At 45.5% G+C, this 27,831-nt stretch overlaps 1 protein-coding gene across 1 annotated transcript in view; it reads right to left on the bottom strand.

Annotated features, from left to right (window-relative positions):
* Positions 1-5,489: 5,489 nt before the first annotated feature.
* Positions 5,490-27,831, bottom strand: part of LOC144687276 (inosine-5'-monophosphate dehydrogenase 1) — a 43,681-nt gene continuing 21,339 nt past the window's right edge. The window contains exons 2-14 of the mRNA XM_078553135.1: positions 26,338-26,386; positions 25,351-25,452; positions 21,370-21,444; positions 20,399-20,605; positions 20,130-20,217; positions 19,679-19,878; positions 19,221-19,311; positions 18,604-18,699; positions 13,767-13,910; positions 12,338-12,482; positions 11,238-11,381; positions 10,001-10,084; positions 5,490-6,730 (exon numbers count right to left, since the gene is read on the bottom strand). Of these exons, the coding sequence (XP_078409261.1) occupies positions 6,709-6,730; positions 10,001-10,084; positions 11,238-11,381; positions 12,338-12,482; positions 13,767-13,910; positions 18,604-18,699; positions 19,221-19,311; positions 19,679-19,878; positions 20,130-20,217; positions 20,399-20,605; positions 21,370-21,444; positions 25,351-25,452; positions 26,338-26,386 (1,447 nt within the window). The 3' untranslated portion in view covers positions 5,490-6,708. The remainder of the gene's footprint in view (positions 6,731-10,000; positions 10,085-11,237; positions 11,382-12,337; positions 12,483-13,766; positions 13,911-18,603; positions 18,700-19,220; positions 19,312-19,678; positions 19,879-20,129; positions 20,218-20,398; positions 20,606-21,369; positions 21,445-25,350; positions 25,453-26,337; positions 26,387-27,831) is intronic.

The raw sequence follows: 27,831 nt of genomic DNA, 5'->3' as shown, positions 1-27,831 counted from the left end.
GTACAGCAGCATGGAAAGAGGACGAGAATATTGGGATTAGGATACTGCCTGTGATGAGGGCAAACATCAACACAGACTGGTTGGGCCAAATGGCCTCTTTCCATGTTGCAATTTGTGTGTAATTATATGTAACTAGGTTTTGACTTCTCAATTCACCTTCGTTCTGAAATTGCACATACAATAGTTTTAGCATACAAATTTTCAGCGAGCATGTCTGAATTCATCACTCCTTAGTTTTAAATGGTAACCCATTCATTTTACATCACATACCACTCCTAGCAGAGAGGGGAGCTTGATTGCAACACCAGGGTTCAGTGGTACCTCCCGGCGGATTCCGAAACCCTCATCTTCTCACTTGCACTATTCAATCCTGTACAATGAATCATGGCACCTCCATGCCATTTCTCAACAATACTCCAGCCAAGGCCTAACCCAACTGTTTGAGTTATTGAATTACTTTGGTATAAATTACAGCTTTTACTGCAGTAGTTTTCTTTTGAACATGTTTACTTAACAAGTAATTAAACTGCCCAGAGGAACAAAGCTTGGTCAATCATCTGTTTCTTTATGCCTTTAAGCTTTGAAATCCCGATGGAAGAAACATATTTACTGAAAAGCTAGTTCTATTTGTGGAAGAATTTAATGTGCTCCTGTTTCTCTCCTTCATACCATCATTCTCTGTACTTCTGATTTTAAGCATTGTACCAGCCTGCAACCCGTCTCTGTACAGAAAATGAGAGAGTAGTAACAGTAATGTGTTGCTATCTTGGAGAGGCAAAGTTCGAGTTGGGTATCCGGCAGGCTACACTGGACTTTCTGGAGAATTCAATTAATTCAACCTCCGTATTCAAATATCTAATGTAAAAAAAAATCATTCTATTACATTGGTTAGGCCCATGTTGTGTCCAATTCTGGACACCATAGTTTAGGAAAGATTTCAAGGCCTGGAATGGCTTCATTTACATGAAGAAACTGCAGAAGCTAGAATTGTTCTCCTTATAACAGAGAAGGTTCAGAAGAGATTTATTGGAGGTATTTAAAACTATAAAGGGTTTGCATTGGGTATATGGGAGAAAGTATTTCCACTGGCAGGATTAGGAACCAGAGGACACATTTAAGGTAATTGACAAAAGAACCAGAGGCGTGATAAGGACCATGTCTTTATGCTGTGAATTTTAATGATCTGGAACTCTGAAAGGCTGGTGGATGCAGGTTCAATAATAACTTTCCAAAGAAAATTGGAGAAATACCTGAAGACAAAGAAATTTGGAGGGTTATGGGGAAAAGACAGGGAATGGGAATAATTGGACAGCTTTTCAGAGAGGTGACACAGGCATGATCATTCTATGACTCCATTTGTCTCCCATTCCCTTAGCTGTAAACTTGACTTGACAATAGCTCGGTCAGAGGTTGTGGGTTCGAGCCCCACTTGAGGATTGAGCTCAGAAACTAGGCTGACACGCAGAGTGCAAATTCATTGCTATAAAACAGGGAAGTCAATCTAACACCAGGGGATTTTAAGTACTTCACTCAAAACTTTTTATTGGAAGGTGTACTGACTCTCCTGACATGCTTTTAGATGCCACGTCTCCTTCTCGAGGTGGCTGCAGTTGATACGGAGAAGTTATTTATGTAGCAGATCACTAGGCAACAAGGGCTAGTCTACGCTGAACAAGTTAGGACAATTCATTATACTTTAGCATTGAAAAGGAAACATTTGCAGGCTGTGCACAGAAGTACTTTTAAGATAATCACTGTTGTCATTTAAGGAAACACAGCAGCCAATTTGCACACAGCAAGCTCAAGGATGAAGGGCTTATCTTATTAAGAAAGGTTGGACCTCTGCACACTGGAGTTAGAAGGATGAGGTGATCTTATGAAAATATATAAGATCCTGAGGGGACTCAATAGGGTGGATATAGAAAGGATGTTTCCTCTTGTGGGCGAGACTAGAACTAGGGGGCACAGTTTAAAAATATGAGGTCGCCCTCTTAACAAGGAGAAACTTTTTCTTTCAGTGGGTCGCTGGGTTTGGCGATTCTCTTCCCCAGAAAGCAGTCGAGGCTGAGTCATTGAATTTATTCAAGGCTGAGTCAGATAGATTTTTGATAGCGTTAGGAAACAGAGATAGTTTAAGTAAGTTATATGTGCATTTGGGTGTGTTAGGAATAAGGTATATCTTTAAGTTAAGTTTTAGCTTTAAGTTTAATTTATATTTTTTCTATTTATGAGTTAAAAAGTTGAAACCTGGGATCTTGTTTCACTTTTGAGTGGAGACAACAGGTCTAAGGTTTTGTTTATGTACCTGCATATGGATTGAGATTTTATGAAGGGAAGGTAAAACAAACACAAGGTAGGAAAAAAACTGTGCTGTTGCCTAGCAACAGGAGGCCCCACAGAGACAGAAAAGTCGTTTCAGTTCAGTTTGAGTGCAGTTGGTCAGTGTGCCCCAAAGCTGAAAGGAGTTGTCAGCAGACGCAGCATAAAAGAGGAACGGATGGAAAGTCCCAAAAGTAAAGTTGGAAGCAGTGGCCAGCAGGAGCAGGATAGGAGAGGGAACTGCAAGGAACAGGTTCCAAAAACCAAAGAAGAAAATCCCGGAAAACCAGGGAGTGGAACAGGAAAGGTCCCATGAGGCCAGTTAAGTTAAAGGACAAGACAGGAACCTGGAAAAGGTCCTGTTAAGTGAAGTTAAGAGCGAGGTACAGAGAAAGGCTCCAAGCTTAAAGGGAGAAAGCTGCAGGACACAGGTTTAAAGCAATATAGCCTTGGGAGAAGCCAGAAGATCCAAACGGACAGCCAAAGGTCTCTATGGACATGTGAAGCAGTGGTGTTCTGTTGGCATGGCTGAGTCGGTGAGAGAAAGTGCGTTGAAGAAAGCTTGAATGCGCGTTGTGATCCAGGGAAGAGTTACCGGAAGGGGAATTCAAAATCGTGGAGGTGGACCTTTGTGGAAGGCATTGTTTTTGAGAAGATTCCAAAGCGAGTTCTTTGAGAGTGGAGAATGGAAATCCTGATGTGAAAGACAGAGCTCAATGAGACTGGTTGGCTCACGGTGTGACAAGCATCTGTGGAGGGGTGGGGGGTGGGTAGTTGAGGAGAGATTAATAGCCTGTTTGGGGTGGCATCTGTCACTTGGTTTCAGAGTGTGGTGTGCCTGACCACAGGTCGCCGATTGGTTTACATGGACTGTGTGCTTACTGTGAACATTAGAGTATAAAATAGCTTTTGTAACTTGTGTTAGCCTTACAAATTTGTATATATCGGTAAAGGTATAGTTATGGGTGGAGTATTGTAATATAATTCATCTTTTGTTTAATGTTTTATTCTTTTGTTAAAAGTTCATCAGCTGACTCCTGTGACTGTTCAGCAGCCATTCTCCACGTCTAAACAAAAAATTTAGGATCTACCAAGCCGGGTTCCATTCTGACACCTAGCTTGTCTAGTAGCAGCATCAGCTGGGATCATAACAATAGACTATTTGTAAATGGGAAGCTCTTTCTCAGAGTCCCAGAATTGGTTACATTGGTTACTTTGTCTCTCCTCAGCTATAGGAAGTTTTTCTTCTGAAGACTTACCAGGCAGCTACAGTTCTCTTGGTGATCTTTCTCCAGTCACCAGAAATATCCTTGGCAAAGCTGTTGGATTGTTTTCAATACTCAAACACAAACCTTTCCCCATCCACCCATTATCCCATGCTATATTTACTCGTAAACAAACTGAGCGTCAGTGAGCAGGTTATTGCTGAGCAAGTGCTGCTTGATAGCACTGTTGATGACTTCCATTACTTTACTGATGATGGAGTAGGCTGATGGGTTAGTAATTGGCCAGGTTGGATTTGTCCTGCTTTGTGTACAAGGCATACCTGGGCAATTTTCCACATAGCCGGGTAGGTGCCGGTGTTGTAGCTGTATTGGAACAGCTTGGCTAAGGGCACATGAAGTTCTGGAGCACAAGTCTTCAGTACTATTGCCGGAATATTGTCAGGGCCCATAGCCTTTGCAGTATCCAGTGCCTTCAGCCATTTCTTAAACATCATGTGGAGTGAATTGAATTGGCTGAAGACTGGCACCTGCGATGTTGCGGACATCTGGAGGAGGCCGAGATGGATCAGCTACTCGGCACTTCTGGCTGAACATTGTTACGAGTACTTCAGCCTTATCTCATTCAATAATGGATTGGGCTCCTCCATCATTTAGGATGGTGATATTTATGGAGCCTCCTCTTCCAGTGAGCTGTTTAATTTTCCATCACCATTCACGACTGGATGTGGCAGGACGTCAGAGCTTAGATCTGATTCATTGGTTGTGGAATCGCTTAGCTCTATCACCTACTGCTTATGCTGAGTTGCTAGATCTATTTAAAATCTATCCCATTTAGCATGGGTGGTAGTGCCACAGAATACGATGGAGAGTATCCTCAATATGAAGACAGACTTCTTCTCCACAAGGACTGTGCAGTGGTCACTCCTACCAATACTGTCATGGACAGATGCATCTGTGGCAGGCAGGTTGGAGAAGATGAGGGCAAATATGTTTTTCCCTCTTGTTGGTTCCCTCACCGCCTGCTGCAGACCCAGTCTAGCAGCTATGTCCTATAGGACTTGGTCAGCTCGGTCGTAGTGGTGCTGCTGAGCCACTCTTGGTGGACATTAAAGCACCCCACCCAAAACTCATTCTGCACCCTTGCCACCCTCAGTGCCTCCTCCAAGTGGTGTTCAACATGGAGTACTGATTCGTCAGCTGGGGGACGGGGGTGTGGTAATCAACAGGAGATTTCCTTGCCCATTTATGACCTGATGCATGCTCATTATCATATTGCCGTTTGTGGGGAGAGCATAGGATTTAGGGGCAGGAGTAGGCTATTCAGCCCTTTGATGTGTGCTCCCCCCATAACCCTTGACTCCCTTGTCATAGAATTATTCACGGCAGAGAGAGACACCATTTGGCCCATCGTGTCTCTGTCGGCTCTCCACGGAGCAATCCAGTCAGTCCCATTCCCCGCTCTATACTCTTATCCCTACAAGTTTATTTCCTACAAATGTCGATCCAATGTCCCTTTGAAATCATTGGGAAACAATCCCAGAGCAGTTACAGCACGGTTAAATACAGAATGGAGCTCCTTCTGTATTGTCCCATTATAGCGCCACAACCCCAAGAGTTTCCCGACTGCAATATTTTTCCTGACAAGCTGCCTGTAGCCTCAGAGAGACTGGTAAATCAGGCTGAATTGTAATTAGGACTGTCAGCATGTGGAAAGTCAAAACATTAAGTTTTTGGTGTGAAACTCTTCAATGTCTCTGCATTTCCTGCTTCTAATTTCAGATTTCCAGAGTTTGCAGTTCCTGTTTTTAGAGCTGAATTAACAGTTTTGTGCTGTGGATTATAATTGGTAGAACACAGTCTGACCCTAAACAACCGTATGAAAATGATTCTCGCCACTCACGTTCATCTGGATTTCCTGAAGGGCTACTAACAAACAAAAAAATCTTTTCAAAACCAAACTGCATTTATTTCATTTCGTTCTGTTTTAGGTCTTTACAGGCATTGAATTGTGTCAGATTTCTCATCAAGTTTCATCCAACAACAAGTGGCAGAAGTGAAGTATTTCTAATCCACATCCGATTCTGCTGAGCCTACACTTGTGGTTAACATCCCAAAGGGATCTCAACTTCCACTTGAGGGCACGTTAACTGGCTAGAGATTGATGGGTGGAGCAAAGGGATGGGGTAGGGGAGTAGTTTGAATGTATTGAAATGGGAAAGGGAAAGTGAACTTCATTCAGAATTATTTTAGTTTGGAGGATTTTCCTACAGCTCAAACAAACAGAACTGGGAAATGATGCATGAGGTACTGGATTACTAGTCCGGTGACTATATCGCCACCGTCTCACCTCCCAAACCCTTTGCTTGATGATGAGAGCAGTTCCAAAGGAGTGCCTCCAACTCTCGACACAGGGAGGTGAGACTTCAACCACTCAACTGGATGAGATGTTGGAAGTCCAGCATGCCTCTGGGAATTTGAAAAGAGTAAACAGCAGCCTCCCAGCCCTTTCAAGACCCCACTGAACTGAACAACTCCCTCACTTTCTGCTGTGCAGCAGAGAGCTAGTTAAAATGACAAAAAAATCATCCCCATCCATTAAGCAATGCATCAACCGTTGTGTATGTAGCAGGGAGGATGCAACATTGTAAACCTGAATCTCCCTCCCTTCCCCTTTTGGTGACACTGCTTTTTGGGACTGAAAAAGAATCTCATTTCTCCACCACTCCCCTCCATACACATATATATTATTTTTAAACAAAAATACGAATACTTCTGGTGACAAAAAAGAAAGTTGCGGCTCAAGTCTGTTCAGTGAAACTATCAGTGAAATCTTGCTGTAAATAGCTTTATACCAGGCTCATTTCCTGGTCATGGATAGATAGCGAGGAAACAGCAGGCGATCACATCGACAACTCGCGCGCTCTCTCTGGGTGCGGTGGTGGAGATGTTGCTCTTTCTCTCTTGCTACATTCTTCACAGCTCCAAGTTACAAAAGTCCAAGAACAAAAAAAAGGAATTGTGCATCACAAGCCAGGAGTCACAGAGCGGGGTTGCTATCTCTGCGTGAGGGGCAGAGGGAGGTGGTCAGTGGCGCCTGTGCGATTTGACGGCCAGTGGGGAGGGGACATTGGGAGCCATGGCCTGGTGGGCAACGCCTCCCTCTTCAGTAAAGCCGCTTCTCGTAACTGAAAAAGAAAAAAAATGTATATATAAAAACACGATAAGATGCTTGGAAAGATCAGCACACTACCACCACAGTCTGGAGCATGAGGAAAAGTCAATCATCCATCAAACTCCCCTCGTCCAGAGTCCATGCACAATTATCTCAGTCTCCCATCAACTGCTAAATATTGGGCCAAAAAGCTGGTCATACATCTTATTGCTGACTGTGGGATCTTGCTGTATGCAAATTGGCTAGTGTGTCTGCCTACATAAAATGGGGAGACGGTGGCGATAATGTCACTGGACTAGTAATCCAGAAGCCCAGGTTAATAATCTGGGTACATGGGTTCAAGTCCCACCACAGCAGCTGGTAGAAATTATATTTAATTCATTGAAAGCTACTCTCAGTAATAGTGGTAATAGTAATTGATTGTTGTAAAAGCCCATCTGGTTCACTAATGTCCTTTAGGGAAGGGAATCTGCCATCCTTACCTGGTCTGGCCTACATGTGACTCCAGACCTACAGCAACGTGGTTGACTCTTAACTGCCCTCTGCAACGGCCTAACAAGATACTCAGTTCAAGTGTAATTAGGGATGGGCAGCAAATACTGGCTTTGCCAGCGACGCCTGCATCCCATGAAACAATTAAAAAAGTGACTGCACTTAGAGAATACTTCACTGGCTGTGAAGCAATTTGGGACGATCGGAGCATGTTGAAGGTGTTGTATGAATGCAAGCTCTTTCCCTCTTCCTCCCAGCTGTTGGCACTAGTACAATGCTGGAAAGGCTCCCAACTTCCAAGCTCTGTGATGCACACACACCCGGAGTCATAATTTACTTGCTGGCTAACTTGGCACAGACTGAGGACTAAGCCCAGGGTCTTCCTGCTCCACACGCTTAACACAATTCTACAGGGACTCATCCATGGTACTCGTGTCACATGCATTGGGTTCCGCCTGGGAACTGTACCCCAAATTCCAGGTGTGCACTCCTGGAGGGTCAAGTCCCAAGCCGGGAGTTCGAATTGTAAGAATGCTATCCACTGAACCACTGGACAGAGAGATTGTTCGATAGTATTTTGTGCCTGCTTGGCAAGCACATTGCAGGAGATGCATGAGGGTGTGTTTTAACTGGCAAACATTGCTAACTATAAATCAATATTTGGGTTTACTTACATGGCACAAAAGTGTACCTGACATGTGAATGCATGAGTGAAGAAGAGAAAGAAAGACAAAAGTGTGGATAAAACAGCCATCAAGGCAAAACACAGCACTAGCTAAACATGTAACTGAAAGCTAAAGAATACCAAGCTAGTACAGCACATGCCCCACAGGAACAGCAGCCCCCTTCACGTTATAATCAAGACCACTGGTTCATAGGTTTTACAGGAGAGCAGAGTGAGGAGCCTGATGCATAAAACATAAACATTGGTTAAAAAGAGCGAACCTTGGAATCCCAGGTAACATGAAAATGTAACATTGAGACCCCATAAGCCAGTGGCCATCGCTTGCTATGCCTACATGCTAAGGGGCAGATTCCAGTCTCTGTACATGCACTACAGCAGTCTCTAGAAGCGCCACCTTGAAGAGCTGGGGTGGGGCAGTGGGAGTGGAGGGGGGTGTGCAGGGCAAGGGGGCAGGGCAGATTCTGAGTAATTTTCAACCTCAATCAGCTGTCCTGGATTCTGGTGACTCCATGACAATTGAGTTGTGGGCTCCACCGCATACCAGGACCAGTGAATCCAAACACCATTCAAACTGTTTATCTCTACATCTAAACCATCCACTGCTGCACAATTACACAACTCAAAGGATCATCCCACTCCCTGGGGTTGGGGTGGGGGGGCATTCAGATTTGACCCCCATTCCCAATAATGCTTAACCAATTGGCTCCAATCTGCAAAGACTTCTCTTTTCCTTGAATGCATGCAAGCAGAAGATTCTTGCTTGGGTAAACGGGACTCCATGAAGACAGTTTGGGAGTGGTTGCACATCATGCGTGTGTAGCGAAGGGTAAATTCAAGTCAGCTTCTGTGAGGCTGTCTTTGATACTGAGAGAATCTCAAAATCCCAGAGATTTAAGGGATTGCAGAAGCAACTGATATCCAAAAATAGACAAATTAATGTTTATTTCTCTGAGTCAGAAAGTCATGGGTTCAAGTTGCACTGCAGAGATGAACACAAAATCAAGGCTGACACTTTAGTGCAGTACTGAGGGAACGCTTCACTATCAGAGATAATGTCTTTCAGGTAAGATAAAACCCAACCTGTCTCTCAAGGTGGACGTAAAGGTTTCCATAACACTAGTCAGAGGAGAAGGGCAGTTCTCCTTGGTGTCATGGTCAATATTTATCCCTTAACCAATATTAATAAACAAATATTAGTCATCACATTGTTGGCTGCAGGATCTTCTTGTGTTCACATTGGCTGTCACATTTCCTACATTACAACAGAGGTTACACTTCATGGGCACTTAGCCAGCAGTTGACACAGCCCAGTCAAACAAAGGATTTGAAAACAAGGATTTGGACCAGCTGTGCAACTCAAAACCAACCCACAGAATAAAGAGGGTGAACTCCCAATGGGATAACACCAAGTAACCTCTCCCACCGGACAGGGTTCTGCCACGTAACAGGAAGGAGAAAGGTTTAGACAAGTCAAGATCCCCTAATTCTGATTACAACAAGGGGTTGAAACTTTGTAATGACAGTGCCAGTGTCCTCCTAAAATTTGGAGAACATGTTGTGGATAGCAAGACTGGACTCAAGGAACATCTGTGCACTGGGAATGTGACAATGCAAGTTCTCACACCAACAGGTTAGAGGTTAAGCGAGGGGAGCAGGTGAAGGCAAGAGAGGTATGGAAAGGGAGAGATAGGAAATAGCGGGGCATGGGGAGACAGGAGAAGAGAGATGGTAGAGAGAGGTAGAGGACAAAGATAAATAGAGGGGGAACTGTATTGCTGATTTAGTCAAGTGCCAAATGGTTGTATGCAGGACAAGGAGGATGAAGGGAAAAGTCCGTAGCCTGATAATATAGACAAAGTTTGCCTGATTCCCGAAAAATGGTCAAAGTTACCTTCCTTGCCTACCTCAATCAAGCCTGATTCTGTGACCCCGCCCCATTCCATCTGAACACCGTAGGCTGAGCATCCCACTGGAGGTACTTGGGGAGTTGTTGGATTTCAGATGGTGAGACAACCGAGGGGATGGGCTGCAACTAACCCATCACTACAAGCGAGAATGAAAATCTAACTAAGTAGGAAAAATGGAGACACGTGTTGGGAGACTTACGAATGCAGACCATGCACACCTCCTTCTACCTGAGCGGAGATGGTTCTCTTTTCAAACTTCAATTCTCCCGAGTACATCATTGACCTGAAAAGCAGTGGGGAGGGAGGGAGAGGGGGGGGGTGGGGGGGTGCGTAGAAGGGGACAAAGTCACGGACGCAAGAAAGGAAGGGAGGGAGAGGTAGGCATCGGGGTTGGGGGGGTGGGGGAGAGTGCGGAGAGGCAGGAAGGAGAGGGGAAAGAACGGGGGGAGGGTCGGAAAGAACGGGGGGAGGGTCGGAAAGAACGGGGGGAGGGTCGGAAAGAACGGGGGGAGGGTCGGAAAGAACGGGGGGAGGGGCGGAAAGAACGGGGGGAGGGGCGGAAAGAACGGGGGGAGGGGCGGAAAGAACGGGGGGAGGGGCGGAAAGAACGGGGGGAGGGGCGGAAAGAACGGGGGGAGGGGCGGAAAGAACGGGGGGAGGGGCGGAAAGAACGGGGGGAGGGGCGGAAAGAACGGGGGGAGGGGCGGAAAGAACGGGGGGAGGGGCGGAAAGAACGGGGGGAGGGGCGGAAAGAACGGGGGGAGGGGCGGAAAGAACGGGGGGAGGGGCGGAAAGAACGGGGGGAGGGGCGGAAAGAACGGGGGGAGGGGCGGAAAGAACGGGGGGAGGGGCGGAAAGAACGGGGGGAGGGGTGGAAAGAACGGGGGGGAGGAGCGGAAAGAACGGGGGGAGGGGCGGAAAGAACGGTTGGGGGGGGGGGGGGAAGGAGAACGGGGGTGCAAAAGGAAGGAAGGATGAGTCAGAAGGCAAGGGGTATGAAACCAACAGAAAAGGCAAATTATTCAAGGTATATTCTCCAAATATTTTTACAGCCCAAAAATCCAGAGTGAATTGTGCATTAACGGACGGTGTGACAATTCTTCTCCCGTTTCCCCCAAGCCATAATCCCCAGCCCCAATACATTCAATGTGCCACTGTTAAACACACAGGAAATACCAGCTGGTCCACAAGCCCACCCTGTAGCTACATAATATCCTTGGAGAGATAAAATGCCACAAGAAAAATGCCAGGACCCTAAAGGAAAAATTACGCTGGTGAATCAGCTGGACTGTAACTAGAGCTACAAAATGACTGCTGGCCCCCTGTCGGTTTTTCCAATCTGTAAAGCAATTGCTTCCCAATTTTCTATCTTATCCACAAAACAACAATGTTGGGATTGGATAGCAAGTGGAAGGGGAACAGGCTATGAAGCTCACCTTAAGATGGAGAGGCTCTTGGCCCCAATGTCCTGACACCCATGCTGTATCCCTGCGATCAGGTATGGTGCAAACTTCTGGATCGAGCCCTTGTCCTGAACCGATCCTGACACTCCCTGGGCCACTTTTACCTTATCACCTTCACTGAACATAATGTACAACAGAATTAGCATTAAGGAGAAAAATTTCACAAACTGCTACACAGACTGAGGACAGCTGGGATACAATCCTACTGTCCACTATGCCTGGCTGGTGCTGAGGACAGATTAGGGTTTGTGACCCAAATAATCACCCTTTATACAAACTTGCTGAGTATAAAGAACAAATTGAAATGAATTGTAGGTACAAGTTCAACTTGGAAAGTATGGCATCGTAGTCAATGTTGAGATATAGCGGCAGTCAGGACTGAAACTAAACAGATCAGGTGATAAGGTCCACGAGGGGTATAGGGCAAAGGTGGGAATATAGAGTTAGGCGGCAGATCAGCCATGATCTCACTGAATGGCAGACCATGGCCTATCCTGATCCTATCTTCCCAAGGGGCTCAGCAGGGGACGGCGTTATTGGCCCTGACATCCCCAAGGTAGAGATGAAGAGAACACAATTATGTATCCCTGCAGGTGGACAGGAGATCAGGCACTATAGCCCCCTATAGTTGAATCTTCCACCAACACTCACCATCCAGGCTCATCTCTGAAGAATTGCCAATTATATGAGCCACTGGAGGCTATTTGTACCTGTGAAACCCATATTATAAGGCAAGGGGCAGGGGAGACAGCGCAGGGTGAGGATAGGGTTTAACTTATTGGGGTAGAAATTTATCTTTTATGGAGGGTTTCATAGCAAAAAATAATCTAATATTTTCATTTGAAGAAAGGAGCTTGTACCATATTTACTGAACCACATGTAACCCACCCATGTGATGGCAATTATTAAACTGATCAAATACATCAGCTCAGATATAGACTGCGCCCTCAGCTGAAGCTAACACCAGACAGGAAGCAGGGTCCATCTGCCCCCAGCAGACAAAGGGGCATCACAGGAAGCTTGTGATGACTCTGCTGCAGTGCCACCCCAGTTGCAGCACTTGGAGGTCTTACCTGAAGTAGCGTTTCTGACTGTTTGTGTTTTTTTCCATTGCATCCAAGGATCCCATGCCACGATATTTCTTCAACCTCACTCCGTCGGAGAAGAAATACTCGCCAGGGGCCTCCGTGGTAGCAGCCAGTAACGAACCCATCATCACTGAGAGAGGTGGAAGAGATGGAGAGGCAGACACAGAAAAGCCAAAAACAAGACAAAACAACCAAGAGAGAAATGGAAAGTGAGACATAGAGTGAAAACAAGTGTGTTAACTTATTGAGGCTTTGAGCTAAGTTAGGTTCATTAGGTTACAACTTGCTGCTTTCCTGCTGAGTTAACTACCGTCAGTTTCCTACCCCAGCTGCATCATATGCAGTGGGTAATCATACAGCACAGTTTAAATACAGAATAGGTTATATACAGAGTAAAACTCCACTACATTGTAGGATCACCCTGGCATGCAAAGTTAAACTCCAGCTTCTCTTCTCCACTACAAACCTTCCTTTTAAGCCCTTCTCCCCTCCTTTCTCCACCCTTACTTCCAACAATTATGAGGGGCTCATAGACGTTCTTATGGCAAAGACTTAAACCATTTGATCAGCTGCCTCCCATCCTTCCCTTAGCCCACCAAGCCAAACTGCCCTTAAGCTTCCCCTGCTCTAGCCCTGAACTCACATCTTTCTCTACTTTCTCATACAATCTCCTCTCATGCCCCCTCCAAGTTCATTTTTTTCATGAGACACACCTCCTGATCCCTAAGTAACTCCCACCAAACTGCTAACCACCCAAACTTCCTTTCCTGGCCCCCATGTTAGCTGATGCTATTTCCCACACCTTCAAATCAATCATCATGCCTCCCCTCAAAAATGTACTCTTGGCCCCTCTGTCCTTACGAACTACTACCCTGTCTCCAATCTCCTTTTCCTCTCCAAAGACCCTGAACATTCTAAATTTTGTGCTCACCTTCCCAGCAAATCCATGTTTGAATCTCTCCAATCTGGTTTCCATCCATGCCACAGTCCTGAAAAGTCTCAAGTCTAGAATGAATCTTGGTCCACTGGCATCTTAAATTTAAGATATTCATCCTTGTGTTCAAAGTACTCCTTGGCCTTGCACCCATTCCTCCACCCACCCCCACCTATATCTGCAACAGATTGCAACCCTCCAAAATCTCTGCACTCCAAATTTACATTCCCTATTTTCATTGCTGCACCATTGGTGGCTTCAGCTGCCAAGCCCTCAGCTCTGGAATTCACTCCTAAACATCTCCATTTCTCTCTCCTCCTTCACATCCTTTAAAAACCTGCTTCTTTCGCCAAGCTCTTGATCAACTGTCCTAATACCTCCACTTTGACACCATCTGGTATGCTCCTGTGTGAAAGACCTCTTGGGGTTACTCAAACACTACTTGCGAAAATGGATGAGGATGAAATATCGGGCAGGTACCTGTCGAGGCTCCCAAGGCCAGAGCTTTCACCACGTGTCCAACTGTCTGGATTCCACCATCAGCAATGACTGGGACCCCAAACCGGCGAGCATACTCCGCCACTTTGTACACCGCAGTCCCCTGAGGTCTGCCGCAAGCCATAACTGAAATGGAAATTAATTGCACAGATGAAGAAGCTCAGTCTCTGCACCTCTCGTGTTACTCTCCACTTTTCTCAGGGGTGCCAGCATCATCCCGGGATTGAGCTCCAAAATTAATTAAAGCAAATTAACAATTTCCTGTCCTCTGAAGGGGTTGAGGAGGCACAAGAGGCTTAACCCTCCCCACCCATATCTAATTGAGTCAAGAGCCATGACGGCACAGGAGGCAACAAGTAGGCCCATTGAGTCCATGCTTGCTCTTTGCAGGGCAAGCCAGTCAGTCCCATTTCCACCCCCCTCTATTCCCTGTGGCCCTACAAGTTTATTTTCCTCAAGTGCCCATTCAATTTCCTTTTGAAATCATTGATTGTCTCCACTTGCACCACCCTCATAGGCAGCGAGTTCCAGGTCATTACCACATGCTGCATAGAAGAGCGATGAATAGCTACTTCATTAGAGGAGCAGGGGATTGGCTGAATCCACAAACTACACAGATATATTTTGTAAAAGGTTGATTCAGGCCAGGCCTTGAAATATTTTTCTATGTTAAATCTGCTAAATAAATGCACGTTGCTGATAATCAGCCCGAAGCTTAACACTTTCTACAATAGTTTGCTTAGTCACCACCTGAGAATGTGTTCAGTACCCAGCGAGCTGTGGCTGCAGTGTGTACGGTTTACAGAACACACTGCAGCAACTCACCAAGGCTACTTCGGCAGCACTACCCTCCCCGGCAACCACCATCATCATGCAGGGCGAGAGCAACAATCTCATGGGATCACCATTACCTCTAAGTCACACTCCATCCTGACAAATATCACCATTTTCTTACATCACAAAAGCCCCTCAAGTACTTTGCAACACCCGGAGGTCAGGAAAAGTGCTGTAGAAATGCCAGTCCTTTCTTTATCTTTCTTTCCATTGCTGGCGGGTCAGTATCCTGGAATTCCCTACCTGACCCAGTTGAGACCAGCACTACAACAAGGATTTCTGGTTCAAGGAAAAGGCCCACCACCACCGTCTTGACAGAACAATAAGTGACAAGTAATAAATGCCAGCCTTGCCCAAGACACCCGCATCCCACACATAAAGATAGGCAGACCCAGATATCTGTATCACCAGATGCTGAAAGACAAAGGAATATGTGAACCAGCTTAGGGCTCTGCACAGTCACTAGCCCATTAAGGCCAATGATCACCACCATCTGGAAACTGCTGCTGGAAGACCCTCTAGGCACTCAATGTTGGAGGAGCTGAGAATTCTGTCAGTCCCCTGCCTGTGATGCTGCTCAACAACATTCAAAGGCAGTAGAAAACTTCTCAACACACCTGCAACAGTGCCCTCTACTGGCCACATAATAACAACTGCACATTATCCCCCGGAGAAGAAAAGAGTTGACGTTTCGAGTCCAATGACCCTTCAACAGAACTGAGTGTAGTTAGGAGAGGGGTGAAATATAAGCTGGTTTAAGGTGGGGGGTGGGGTGGGGGGAGAGAAGTTGAGGGTAGTGTGGTTGTAGGGACAAGCAAGCAGTGATAGGAGCAGAGAATCAAAAGATGTCACAGACAAAAGGATCAAAGAGGTGTTGAAGGTGGTGATATTATCTAAGAGAATGTGCTAATTAAGAATGGATGGCAGGACACTCAAGGTACAGCTCTAGTGGGGGTGGGGTGGAAAGACTGACAGGGCATTACAGGTATAGATTTAAAAATAATGGAAATAGGTGGGAAAAGAAAAATCTATATAAATTATTGGAAAAAACAAAAGGGAGGGGGAAGAAACGGAAAGGGGGTGGGGATGGAGGAGGGAGTTCAAGATCTAAGGTTGTTGAATTCAATATTCAGTCCAGAAGGCTGTAAAGTGCCTAGTCGGAAGATGAGGTGCTGTTCCTCCAGTTTGTACTGGGCTTCACTGGAACAATGCAGCAAGCCAAGGACAGACAAGTGGGCAAGAGAGCAGGGTGGAGTGTTAAAATGGCAAGCGACAGGGAGGTTTGGGTCTTTCTTGCGGACAGACCGCAGGTGTTCTGCAAAGCGGTCGCCCAGTTTATGTTTGGTCTCTCCAATGTAGAGGAGACCGCATTGGGAGCAACGAATGCAGTAGACTAAGTTAGGGGAAATGCAAGTGAAATGCTGCTTCACTTGAAAGGAGTGTTTGGGCCCTTGGACGGTGAGGAGAGAGGAAGTGAAGGGGCAGGTGTTGCATCTTCTGCGTGGGCATGTACCTTGAGTGTCCTGCCATCCATTCTTAATTAGCACATTCTCTTAGATAATATCACCACCTTCAACACCTCTTTGATCCTTTTGTCTTGTGACATCTTTTGATTCTCTGCTCCTATCACTGCTTGCTTGTCCCTACAACCACACCACCCTCAACTTCTCTCCCCCCACCCCACCCCCCACCTTAAACCAGCTTATATTTCACCCCTCTCCTAACTACACTCAGTTCTGTTGAAGGGTCATTGGACTCGAAACGTCAACTCTTTTCTTCTCCATCAATGCTGCCAGACCTGCTGAGTTTTTCCAGGTAATTCTGTTTTTGTTTTGGATTTCCAGCATCCGCAGTAGTTTTTTGTTTTTAGCACATTATCCCCCGTTTGTCTCATGCCTCACATCAGCTAATTCCCACCGAGACCAAGCAGTTGGGACATCTGAGGAAAATCACTGACATCTCAATCGGACCCCTCCCACCCACTCGACCCAAACTTCTGCCACAAAAACTTCAGTCAGCCTATGCCATTTGCATTTTTATTTCATTATCAGGCTGAGCTGTCTCTATTCAGCAGCCTCTATTACTGTATTGGTTTGGTGATCTCAATTATAACAGGGTTGGTCAGGGTGCTTGGGGCCTTGGTGTGGGTGTTAGGTTCAGAGTGCTCCGACTTTCTCTCCCCCATCCCAGAATTATGCTCCATGGAATATTCTACTGGTTAAAATGCTCAATCAGAATAAGCACAGGGTGTCACACTGTCAAACACTGACTGATAGAGAAGTCCACTTTTTTTTGTTAATTTTATTCTCCAGTTGTGGGTTGTTCCAGCTGGAAGCAGAACTCAACTTCTTGGCCACCCAGTACAAGGTGTCAATTGCTCAAGTCAGAGTAAAGCTCTCTACTCCACCACATGTCTCAGATTCCACTGTAGCAGTGTGCAGCCTATTCCAACAATCAATTAAGGCTAACAATATCATTTATCTCCAGGGTAGGGGCTGGAATACAAAAGTGAGGAAGTGATGCTTCCAGGCTTAATTGGACCCCTTCTGGAACTCTTACCTTCAGTTATGGCTAATGCACCTCAGGAACGATATACTGCCATTTAAGGTTAGCGCTGTGCAGATTCACCAGGGATAGGGATTAAAGGGTTAAACTGAGCAGAGACTTGGTTTGTATAAGGTAGCGGGACAGGTAGATAAGATGGTTAAGAAGGCATACGGGATACTTGCCTTTACTAGCCAAGGCATAGAATATAAGAGCAGTGAGGCTATGCTGGAACTGAATAAAACACTGGTTAGGCCACAGCTAGAGTATTGCGTGTAGTTCTGGAATCCGCAGTATAGGAAGGATGTGATTGCACTAGAGAGAGTGCAGAGGAAATTATCCAGGATGTTGCTTGGGCTGGAGAGTTGAGTTTTAGTTATGAGGAAAGATTGGATAGACTAGGGTTATTTTCCCTGGAGCAGAGGAGGTTGAGGGGGGACATGATTGAAGTGTATAAAATTATGAGGGGCATAGATAGGGTAGACAGGAAGGAACGTTTCCCCTTGGTGGAGGGATCAATAACCAGGGGGCATATACTTAAGGTAAGGGGCAGGAGGTTTAGAGGGGATGTGAGGAAGAATTTTTTCACCCAGAGGGTGGTGGGAATCTGGAACTCTCTGCCTGAAAGGGTGGTAGAGGCAGATACCCTCATAACATTTAAGAAGTATTTGGATGTGCACTTGTGATGCCATGGCATACAAGGCTATGGGCCTAGTGCTGGAAAATGGGATTAGAATAGTTAGGTACTTGTTTGACTGGTGCAGACTCGATGGGCCGAAGGGCTTTTTTCTGTGCTGTAGACCTCTATGACTCTGAGTTAAAGGTTGAGGGGCATGATGTTTAAGCATGATGTTTAAAACGATAAAGGAATTTTATAGGATCGATCAAGAGCAACTACCTCCTCTGGTGGGGATGTCCAGAACAAGGGGGCACAGTCTTAACATTAGAAGTAGGCCTTCCATTGATGAAATCAGGGAGCACCTTTTTTTACACAAAGAATAGCAGAAATCTGGAACTCACTCCCCTAAAAGGCTGAAGATTCTGTCAATTGGAGCTTTCAAGACTAAGGTTGATAAGATTGGGGAAGTGTATCAAGGCATTGTAATCAGAGTTGAGGTCTGGATCAACCATGATGTAAATGAATGATGAATTGGCCCAGGGGGCTGAATGGTCGCTTCCTGTTCCTGTGAGTGTATCACTTTTTTCCACCCCGCAAATTCCAAATGTTCCAAATTCAACATGGTTCTGTGCTGTGACCTGGAACCACCAGGGACTGGATCCAGGACATGATGTCATTTCATGGCGGAACCTTACATCTAGCACAGGCATGTTCATCTCATCAAATCTAGTTTGCATTTGGATTCCAGTCCAAGGTGAATGACTGGATCTAACCTGCTCCACGCACTTCTATCTCTTGGCTTAACTTCAAACCTGAACCCACCTTCCTGAGTGATGCAGATCGATCCACAGCCCATCCCAACCCGTAGAGCATCCGCTCCCGCATCAATCAGATTCTTGGCTTGTGCTGCTGTCACCACTGTGAAAGGAGAGGAAGAGGATTAAAATCAATGAGCATAATAGTATGGAATCCATGGGCTAGGATTCCCCACATGGAGGAGGCAGTTATATCCTTGTCAGGGAATGGCTAAGTGCTTCCCAATACGCAAGGGACAAGAGTGAGAAAGATCAGGTCACTTTGCTTGTGTGAGCACGAAAACGAAATTCAGCCCACCAACGCCACTTGGCCACAACATATTTACATCTTACCTTATCATGGGCTCCACCCACCCATTTAATCACTGTCTACATCCCATGTCTACTCTACCTTATCATGGGCTCTAATCCACCCATGTAAAGAGCCCATGTACAATCACTTAGTGCAGTGGAGTGTCAGCCTGGATTGTGGGCTCCAGTCCTCAAGTGGGGCTTAAAGCTACAACTGACAGAGGTAAAACTGAAACTATCTGAGCAAAGCTTACGAGGGGCAGGGCTGGAAAGGGGCAAGGAGAGGAGAAGCTGCAAAGAGGTAAGATACAGCTAACGTTGATCTCCACTTACCATTCCCACCAACCACCTGCAACTCTGGATATTTCTGCTTAATGTAACGGATCATATTTATCTGGAAGACGGAGTTTCCCTGGGATGAATCCTGGAATTGATGGAACAAAGGCAGATTACAAAACCCATTGAGTCAAACATTCCCCCTCTACCCTCCATTTTCAAACAGTTCAACTTATGCGAGGGCAGATAGGGCCTCATTTTTAACGTTTCAACTGAACAACAGCACCTCTGACAGTGCAGCGCTTCCTCAGTGCTGCACAAGAAGTGTCAGCCTAGAGTGGGATTTGAATTTATGACCTTCAGACTCAGATGCCAATGTGCAACGCACTGAGCCAAAGTGTCTTCATCAATGAGATTGGATGTGAATGGAGCCTGGTCTGAAGGTGGAGTCACTGCTGATCACTGAATCATGGCTGCCAAAATCTCACGGTCCTGAATTTCCGTTTGGTTCTTACCAACACAACGACATCCACCCCAGCCTGCATCAAGAGGTCCAGCCGGTATTTATCATCCTCCCTTGTTCCGATAGCTGCACCACATAGCAGCTGTTTCCTTGAGTCTTTTGAGGCCAGTGGGTAATCACGGTTCTTCTTTAGGTCCGTCCGTGCAATGATGGAGATCAGCTCATCCATGTCATTAACAATTGGCAGTTTCCCTGAACGGAAAAAGAGAGAGAATATCAAACAAGCCAAAGACAGGTTGAATGTCTGCAGAGGCATCATCACTAGTAGGCTGGGCTGGCCACTTAGAGTCACTGAGGACAAGATTGGTCACTCACGCAACTCACATTTCCCCTCATCTGCCAACGCCACCAGTACCACCCTCCCCCCACAATTCCTCATGGACTCCACTGCTGTACCATTCTTCATGGTCTATCGCTGCACTATATTATCATGGTGCTGGTACCTTTCTTGCTGCGTTGCAGAATTTCATTGGCTTCCTTGAGGGTTACACCAGCTGGAGCAATAACTAGGTCTTCTCGCTTCGTCATCACCTGAACAAAGAAAGACCAAGAGTCAGCACATCCCTCGCACAGATACGCACCACACAGTCTTTACCCATGATAACACTGACTGTGTATAGTACAAAATAAGGAATATATTATCCCTTTACTCCTGATAACACTACTCCTGTATACCAGTCCTAGTCTATAATGTAGGGTGTGCTTTTTGTACCTCGCTCAAGGCTGTGTCGTAATCCTTCTCAGACAGAAAGTCAATATCCCGCGAGGTGACAATCCCCATCAGCTTGCTTCCCATCTTTCCTGTTTCTGTGACTGGAATTCCCGAGAAGCCGTGCCGCAATTTGGCTTCAAAGACATCCCCAACCGTGTGTTGGAGGCTCATGACCACCGGATCGGTGATGAAGCCCTGCTCAAACTTCTGCAAGAGATGAGATGCACAAGAATGAATCGCAAACAGTAGGGGGATGGGCAGGTGGGTGGCCTCACCCAAAATTCGGTCTCATTGCAGCAATGGCAGAGAGGGGTCATCTAGTGTTTGGGGGGGGGGGGGGTGGGATGAGGGTGGATATTTGGTGGAGAAAGCCTTGATCCACAGTACACACCCTAGCATCACATTGCCTCAGGTACAGGTAAATTAGGAAGTTTAAAACTTTGGCCCTTGAGCCAGATTGGGGGGGCCGCAACGGGGCAGGTGAGAGGGGGTGGGGGGGTGGGGGGGGGGGAGGAGGCATGGCAGGGCAGGTGAGAGGGGGGTCACGGGGGGCCGCAGCGGGCCAGATTAGAAGGGGGTGGGGGGGATCTGCAGCAGGCCAAATGGGGCAAAGGAGAAAAAGCAGAGGGTGAGAAAAAAGGAACAGAAAACAAAGGATGATTACTCCACATGACAGACTGCAGCACTCCATCAGTACTGCTCTGGGGTTGCCAGCCTCGGTTCTGACTAAGGGTCAAGGATGTTACCCACTTTGCAAGAGGAAAGGTTTTTAAACCATGTACATCATGATATGAAGCATCCTTGACTGAGCATAAGCAATGCAACAGGAGAGCCGTAAAATATATTGCAACAAATCCTGATTAAATGCAGTTGAATAAATATTTTACAATATTCTGCAATTAATTCAGTTCTACTAAATCTCAAACCAGTTGCAGCAAAGTGAACCATGCAAGCACGCGATTGGAGCCCACCTTAACTTTGCGGACCTCATTAGCTTGAAACTCTGGGGTGCAGTTGTGGTGAATGAATCCAATTCCACCCATTAACTACAGAGAGAAGGACAGAAAGTAAAAATGTCACCACATCACATTTGTTACACAAGTTATCACACATCATGCAGCCCTAGGCTAAGGTAACCTGTTGTCCGGCTGTATGTGCTTGCATCTAGGCACAGCACTAGAGGGATGTCAGCGTTAGGGAGCAGAATGCCGAGCAGCACTCCCAATACAGCAAGAGCTAGATAGAGCACAGCTCTCTCTACACTGTCTCAAACACTCCCAGATTCATGTATTACAGCCCATGAAGTTTCTCCATCCCTTCCTGCACCAACCACCCTTTGAGCATGGCAGCCCAGTACAAATTACAATTTAACTATATGGAAGATGAGGTGTTCGACCATCGTGGATCCACTTTGGCAGGGAGAATAGAAAACCAGTATATTATTTGAATGGAGAGAGACTGCAGAACTCTATAGTACAAAGGGATCTGGACATCCTGGTACATGAATCACAACAAGTTGGTATGCAGGTGCAGTAAGTGATTAGGAAGGCAAATGGAATGTGGGCATTTATTGCAAGAAGATTAAGAGTATAAAAGTGGGCAAGTTTTTCTACAGTTGCACAGGGCATCGGGGAGACCATATATGGAGTACGGTGTACAGTTTAGGTTTCCTTACTTAAAGGGTATAATTACATTAGAAGCAGTTTAGACTGGTTCACTCAACTGACTCCTCAGATGAAGGGGTTATCTTAGAAGGGAAGGTTGAACAGGTTGGGCCTATACCCATTGGAGTTTAGAAGAATGAGAGATGATCTTATTGAAATAAAAAAGACCCTGAGGGGACTTGACAGCATGGATGCTATGTAAGGAACATACCTTTTTATTTCTGTTGGACTGTTGTAAAGAACATATCGTTTTATTTTCTGTTGGACTGTGGTAGAATTACAATGGCTGCAGTTGAAAGACATGTCCACTGGAACAGGAGGAAAGATATATACAATGTTGCAGTCCTGGAACAGAGTGTGCCATGAAAAACAGGATGGTGCCAGAAAGGAGTCCTGAACCAAGGGAGCTGCCCGACAACAGCATTTTAATTGGCTCCTGACCAGGTTTTGTGTGAGTGCAGCAGAATAGCTCCTAACCCGAAAGGAACAAGACCCAAAACCTCTTTCTCCTGTGTGTGGAAGGTTCCTGTAATTCCACAATAATAACAGCTGTCTTTTTTTCCCCTCATATCTCTATAACCAGCTCTTTCTGAAAGCCCCTGTCAAGGGTCAAAGGGGAAAACACTGTTAGAGACATTGAAAGGTAAGTGCTCAACCAGTGAACTACAGACTGAAAGTGCTGGAAGACCACCTTGTGTCATCAACAAGAACCGAAAGGAATTTGGAAGACATTGATCAAAATCAACCCATCGAGTACTCCAGAATTGGTGCTATTGAACTGTTTTATCTCACCCTTAAAATCCATGTCGTGTATGTGTGTGTGTGTGTATGGGGATTTAAGGAGGGGTAGAGTTTAAGTTAAAATTAGAAATTAGCAGTTCATATTTCTTTCTTTTGCCACTGGTTAACGATAGTTTGTTCAATAAATAGTTATTTACTTATTAAGTTTACAAACCTCATGTTCGTATTCTGTTATCCTAAATTAAACAGTTAGGTAGAATTGGGGCAATCTGGTGGTTTGATCAAACTTTTCACATTTGTCACGGCTTGGGGAACAGTTGGGCTTGATATTACAGCGCACTGTCCCCAGTGAGTCATGACAGCTGAGAGGATGTTTCCCTTGTGAGAGAGATTAGAACCAGGGGACAGAGTTTAAAAATTAGGGGTCTCCTATTTAAGACTGAGGTAAGGACAATTTTTTTCACTTGAAGAGAGTTATTGGTCTCTTCCCCAGAGAGCAGTGGAGGCTGGGGAATTGAATATAGTCAAAGCTGCAAGGGAGCAAGGGTTATAGGGGGAGCAGACAAGAGTGGAGCTGAGGCCACAATCAGGTCAGCTATGATCTTATTGAATGGTGGAGAAGGCAAGGGGTCAAATAGCCTACTCCTGCTCCTAATTCTTGCGTTCTTGTAGGCTGGATCCAACCCAGGGCCAAGTGCTGAGAGGACATTGTTCTACCAGAAGACTCGTTCCTTCTTCCACCACTAACTTTTCATTCTCCTTACACTAGATGTAAAGTCGAGACAACGTTTCATGAAGTATTTTCAAAATTAATACGATTTGCCAATTTGAGGCAAGCAACAATTGTTGAAACTTGTATCAAACCTTGGCTAGGCCATTCTTGGGAGTAGTGAGCATAGTTCTCATCTTCACATTATAAAACAAAGTCACAAGCCTGGAGAAGGTGCAGAAAAGATTTACAAGAATGACATCCACACAAAGAGGTCATAACTTAGCCACACAAAGAGGTCATAACTTATCAGAAAAGACTGACGGGCTGGAACTCTTTACTCCAGATTATGAAAAGGTTTGATAGCATAATCGTAGAGAAAATGTTCCCATTTCAGTGGGAGACCCAAACTCAGGGGCATAAATATAAAGATAGTCACTAATATTTTCAATAGGAAATTCAGGAGAAGCTGCTTCAGCCAAAAATTAGTTAAAATGTGGACCTTGCGACCACATGCGTTGGTTGCGTCAAGTATCATAGATATATTTAAGGGGAAGCTAGATAAGCATGAGGGAGAAAAGAAAAGGATTTGCTGATAGAAGAGGGGTAGCAGGAGGCATGTGGGGAGGATGAAGACTGGTACAGACCAGTTGGATTGAATGGAGTGTTTCTATGCTACAAATTCTATATATATCTGGTCTAAGAGATTAGAAGTGCATGTTTAGTTAGAACATTTGTCAAAACATTCCTGGTAGGTACCAATGAAAGACAAGAGGCAGATTCTTTGCTGCTGGTTCCAAGTGCAGAAAGTTTCTAAGAAAGGTGTTCCAAAACACAATAAGTGAATCATGAGGGGGCCGTTGCACACATTATCATAGAATCATAAAACAATAGAACACAGAAGGAAGTCATCTAGCCCACTCTGCCCTTGTTGGTACTGAAGCAGTCCATGCAGCAAGCTCTGAATAGCATTCAGGCTTGGGCTGATAAGCAGCACATAACTTTGGGCCACACAAGGGCCAACAAGAGAGAATCTAGCCATCTCCCTTTGACATTCAACGGCATTACCATCGCTGAATCCCCCACCACCCTAGGGGCTACCATTGATCAGAAATTGAACTGGACCAGTCATACAAGTACTGTGGCTACAAGGTCGAGTCAGAGGCTGGGAATTCAGTGAAAAAAACTTCCCAATTCCCCAAAACCTGTGCTTTAGTCAGGAGTGAGATAAAATACCCTCCACTTGCCTGGATGCTTGCAGCTCCAACAACATAAGATGCTTGACGCCATTCTGAACAAAGCAGTCCACTTGATTGGCACCCCATTCACCACCTTAAACATTCACTCCCTCCAGCACAGGCACACAGTGGCAGCTGTGTGTACCATCTACAAGATCCAATGCAGCAAGTTGCCAAGGCTTCTTCGATAACACCTTCCAAACCTGTGATCTAGAAGGAAAAGGGCAGCAGGTGCATGGGAAGACCCACACCTGCAAGTTCTTCTCCAAGTCACACAATATCATCCCTTGAATGAATAAAAAACTGTTATAGCTATCCAATTAATCCCACTTCCCTGCTCTTTCCTCATAGCCCTGTAAATTTTTCACTTCACGTATTTATCCAACTCTACTTGAATGTTATTATTGAATCTGTTCACCACTCTTTCAAGGCAGTGCATTCCAGATCATAACAACTTGCTGTTACGCAACTTGGCTGTTGAAATAAATTTCCTCATGCTCTTTTGCCAATCATCTTAAATCTGGTTGCCTGGTACTGATGCAGCTCACTTACAGAATCCATATGATAAAAAGAATGCAGGCTGGTTTTCTTAACACTCACCCCCATAGCAATCGCCATGCTAGACTCTGTCACTGTGTCCATGGGAGAGGAGACAAGGGGAGTCTTCAGGGTGATTTTCTTGGTGAGAGCTGAGGTCAAGTCCTGGTGGTGGTGTTGGGGGCAGGGGAAGGAAATTAAAATATTTCTCATGAGACACAATCTAAAAATCAGTTTCATTTGTTCCATAATCCATTCTAAACACACGCGCGCGCAGGCACACATACGCGTAATGTCTAGTTAAAATCCTAAATTCTGATATTACACCCAGGAAGTGAGATACTGGCTGGAATCTGATTGAGGGCTTCAGGTGGTTTACATATAGAATAGCAGATGCTCCAGAGTGAGTTACAAACTGGAATCTAATCGAGGAATGTGTTTTTAAGAAGTTCACTCTTACTAAAACTGCCTTACTACAAACGAGAGAAGTTGAAGTTTTCCACAGGAGAACAGCACTGCACTATAGGTAAAATGTATCGAGGTCCGTACTGCAGCCAGCACAGAATTTGTACATGAACCGACCCTACCCCAATCTCTTAGTGCAAGGACCTTGCTGAACATTAAAAACCTTGCTACTCTTCCTTTCTAGTTGGAAAGCAGTGCCCTAAAATGCAGGATGGTCCCAGCAGTATAGGGTTTAGTAAGAAGATCACCATCGACAACACCCCAGTGCGCATTGTGGGAACCCCCTGCACCCATATTTCAGATAAATAGAGTGTGACACTACAAGGGGAAAGTAACTGGAAGGGGCCCAGGAGAGAGGAGAAAAGATATAGAGTTAGAGAGAGTGAGACAGAATGCGCGAGTGAAGAGAACGAAGACAGAGAAAACGATAGCAGGCACGTCCGCACACAAGAAAGGCTGTGTAGGTTTCGCATAGTCCGGTTTGAAGATTCTGAGAACAGTGATGGGGTTTGCTGACATAAGATAATTCATAGACCAGTCCTGCTCTTCACACCTCTCTGCAAATATACGATTTTCATAACTCACCACTTCATCAGCAGCGAAGTCAATGAAACCAGGGAGAATCAGGAAGTCACTGAAGGGAGAAAATGGGGAAGAAAAAATGATAAATTACCGGATTAAGCCAGTCAGACATTACCAGTAGGGAGCATTACAGAGATAGCCTGGATTAGAAGTTAGTATCTGGTTCCAGTCCCACACAGGTATAATCCCCCTTCCAGAAGACAATGACTCCTTGCTGGGTTGGGTATGATTCAACAGGGGCCAGCCACCCTCAACTATCCCTGCCCAATGGCAGTGAATGCTGCTGGACTATTCAACTGTGTGGGGCAGCACAGCCATGCACCATTCCCTTCTTCCTCAATACCCACGCACACTGTGCTTTCCAGCAGGAGTCCGAATGATCAGGAGGATGAACTCTGGAGAAGACTTTTATCCACAGAGGCTAAAATCATATTTAGCCCCCTCCACCCAGCTGAATTTCAGCTAACAGTACAGGCAAGAGATTGACTCTGAATTTTCCTTGTCTGTATGCTCAGTCCACCAGAATGCAGTTGAAGTTGGGAGGAGGTGGGGAAATGGGTGAGAAAAGAGCAAGGAAAAAAGGATGGGATGCAAGCAGTTCACAGGTATTAATGATGATAACTTGTGTTTAAACAGCACCATAATGAAACAATCCAAGGTGCTTAACAGGAGCATCAGACAAAATATGGCACCAAGCCACACAAGGAAATAGGACAGGTGACAAAAAACTTGATCAAAGAGGTAGGTTTTAACAAGCATCTTAAAGTAGGAAAGAGGTGGAGCGGATTTAGGGAGGAAATTCCAGGATTTAGGGTCTAGACAATTGAAGGCACGGCTGCTGGTGGTGAAGCCATGAAAATCGGCGACATGCAAGAGGCCAGAATTGGGGGATTGCAAATATCTGAGGGTTGTAGAGCCAGAGGAGGTAACATACAGAAATAGGGAGGAGCAAAGGAGGGATTTGAAAACAAGGTTGAAAAATTTTAAATTGAGGTGTTGCCGAACCTGGAGCCAACGTAGATTATCTTCACATGAAGATAATTGACAGAACAAACATGGAGATCATAAAGAAATGGTACAAGTTTAGGCTGCTGTCTGGGTCTGATCTAACCCAAATAAGGCACTGGTCACTGTGATACCCTGCATCTAGTCATTCCAAGCACAATCTTGCCACAATGAGAAGGCCATGGGTTTGATCCCCACTCCAAGTCTCAAGCAGGTAATCTAGGCCGATGCTTCATTGTGATACTGAGAGCATCGCATTATCTGCAGGTGTCAACTTCCCTCGTACTAAAAGGTCCCAACCTACAGCACTATTCAAAGAGCAAAGAGTTCTCCTGGTGTCCAACATTTATCACTTAATCCAAAAAAGATGTTAACCATTCCTTTAGATCATCACTGTGGGATCTCACTATGCACAAAACAGATATTCTTTTGACTATGGAGCATTGACTAGACAAGGTGTTAGGAACAAGGGGATCCAAGAGTTGTAAGCGG

This window comes from Cetorhinus maximus, chromosome 12 (assembly GCF_964194155.1).
Source record: "Cetorhinus maximus chromosome 12, sCetMax3.hap1.1, whole genome shotgun sequence".
In the NCBI taxonomy this organism is placed as follows: domain Eukaryota; kingdom Metazoa; phylum Chordata; class Chondrichthyes; order Lamniformes; family Cetorhinidae; genus Cetorhinus; species Cetorhinus maximus.
This window is presented reverse-complemented; position numbering and strand designations above follow the sequence as displayed.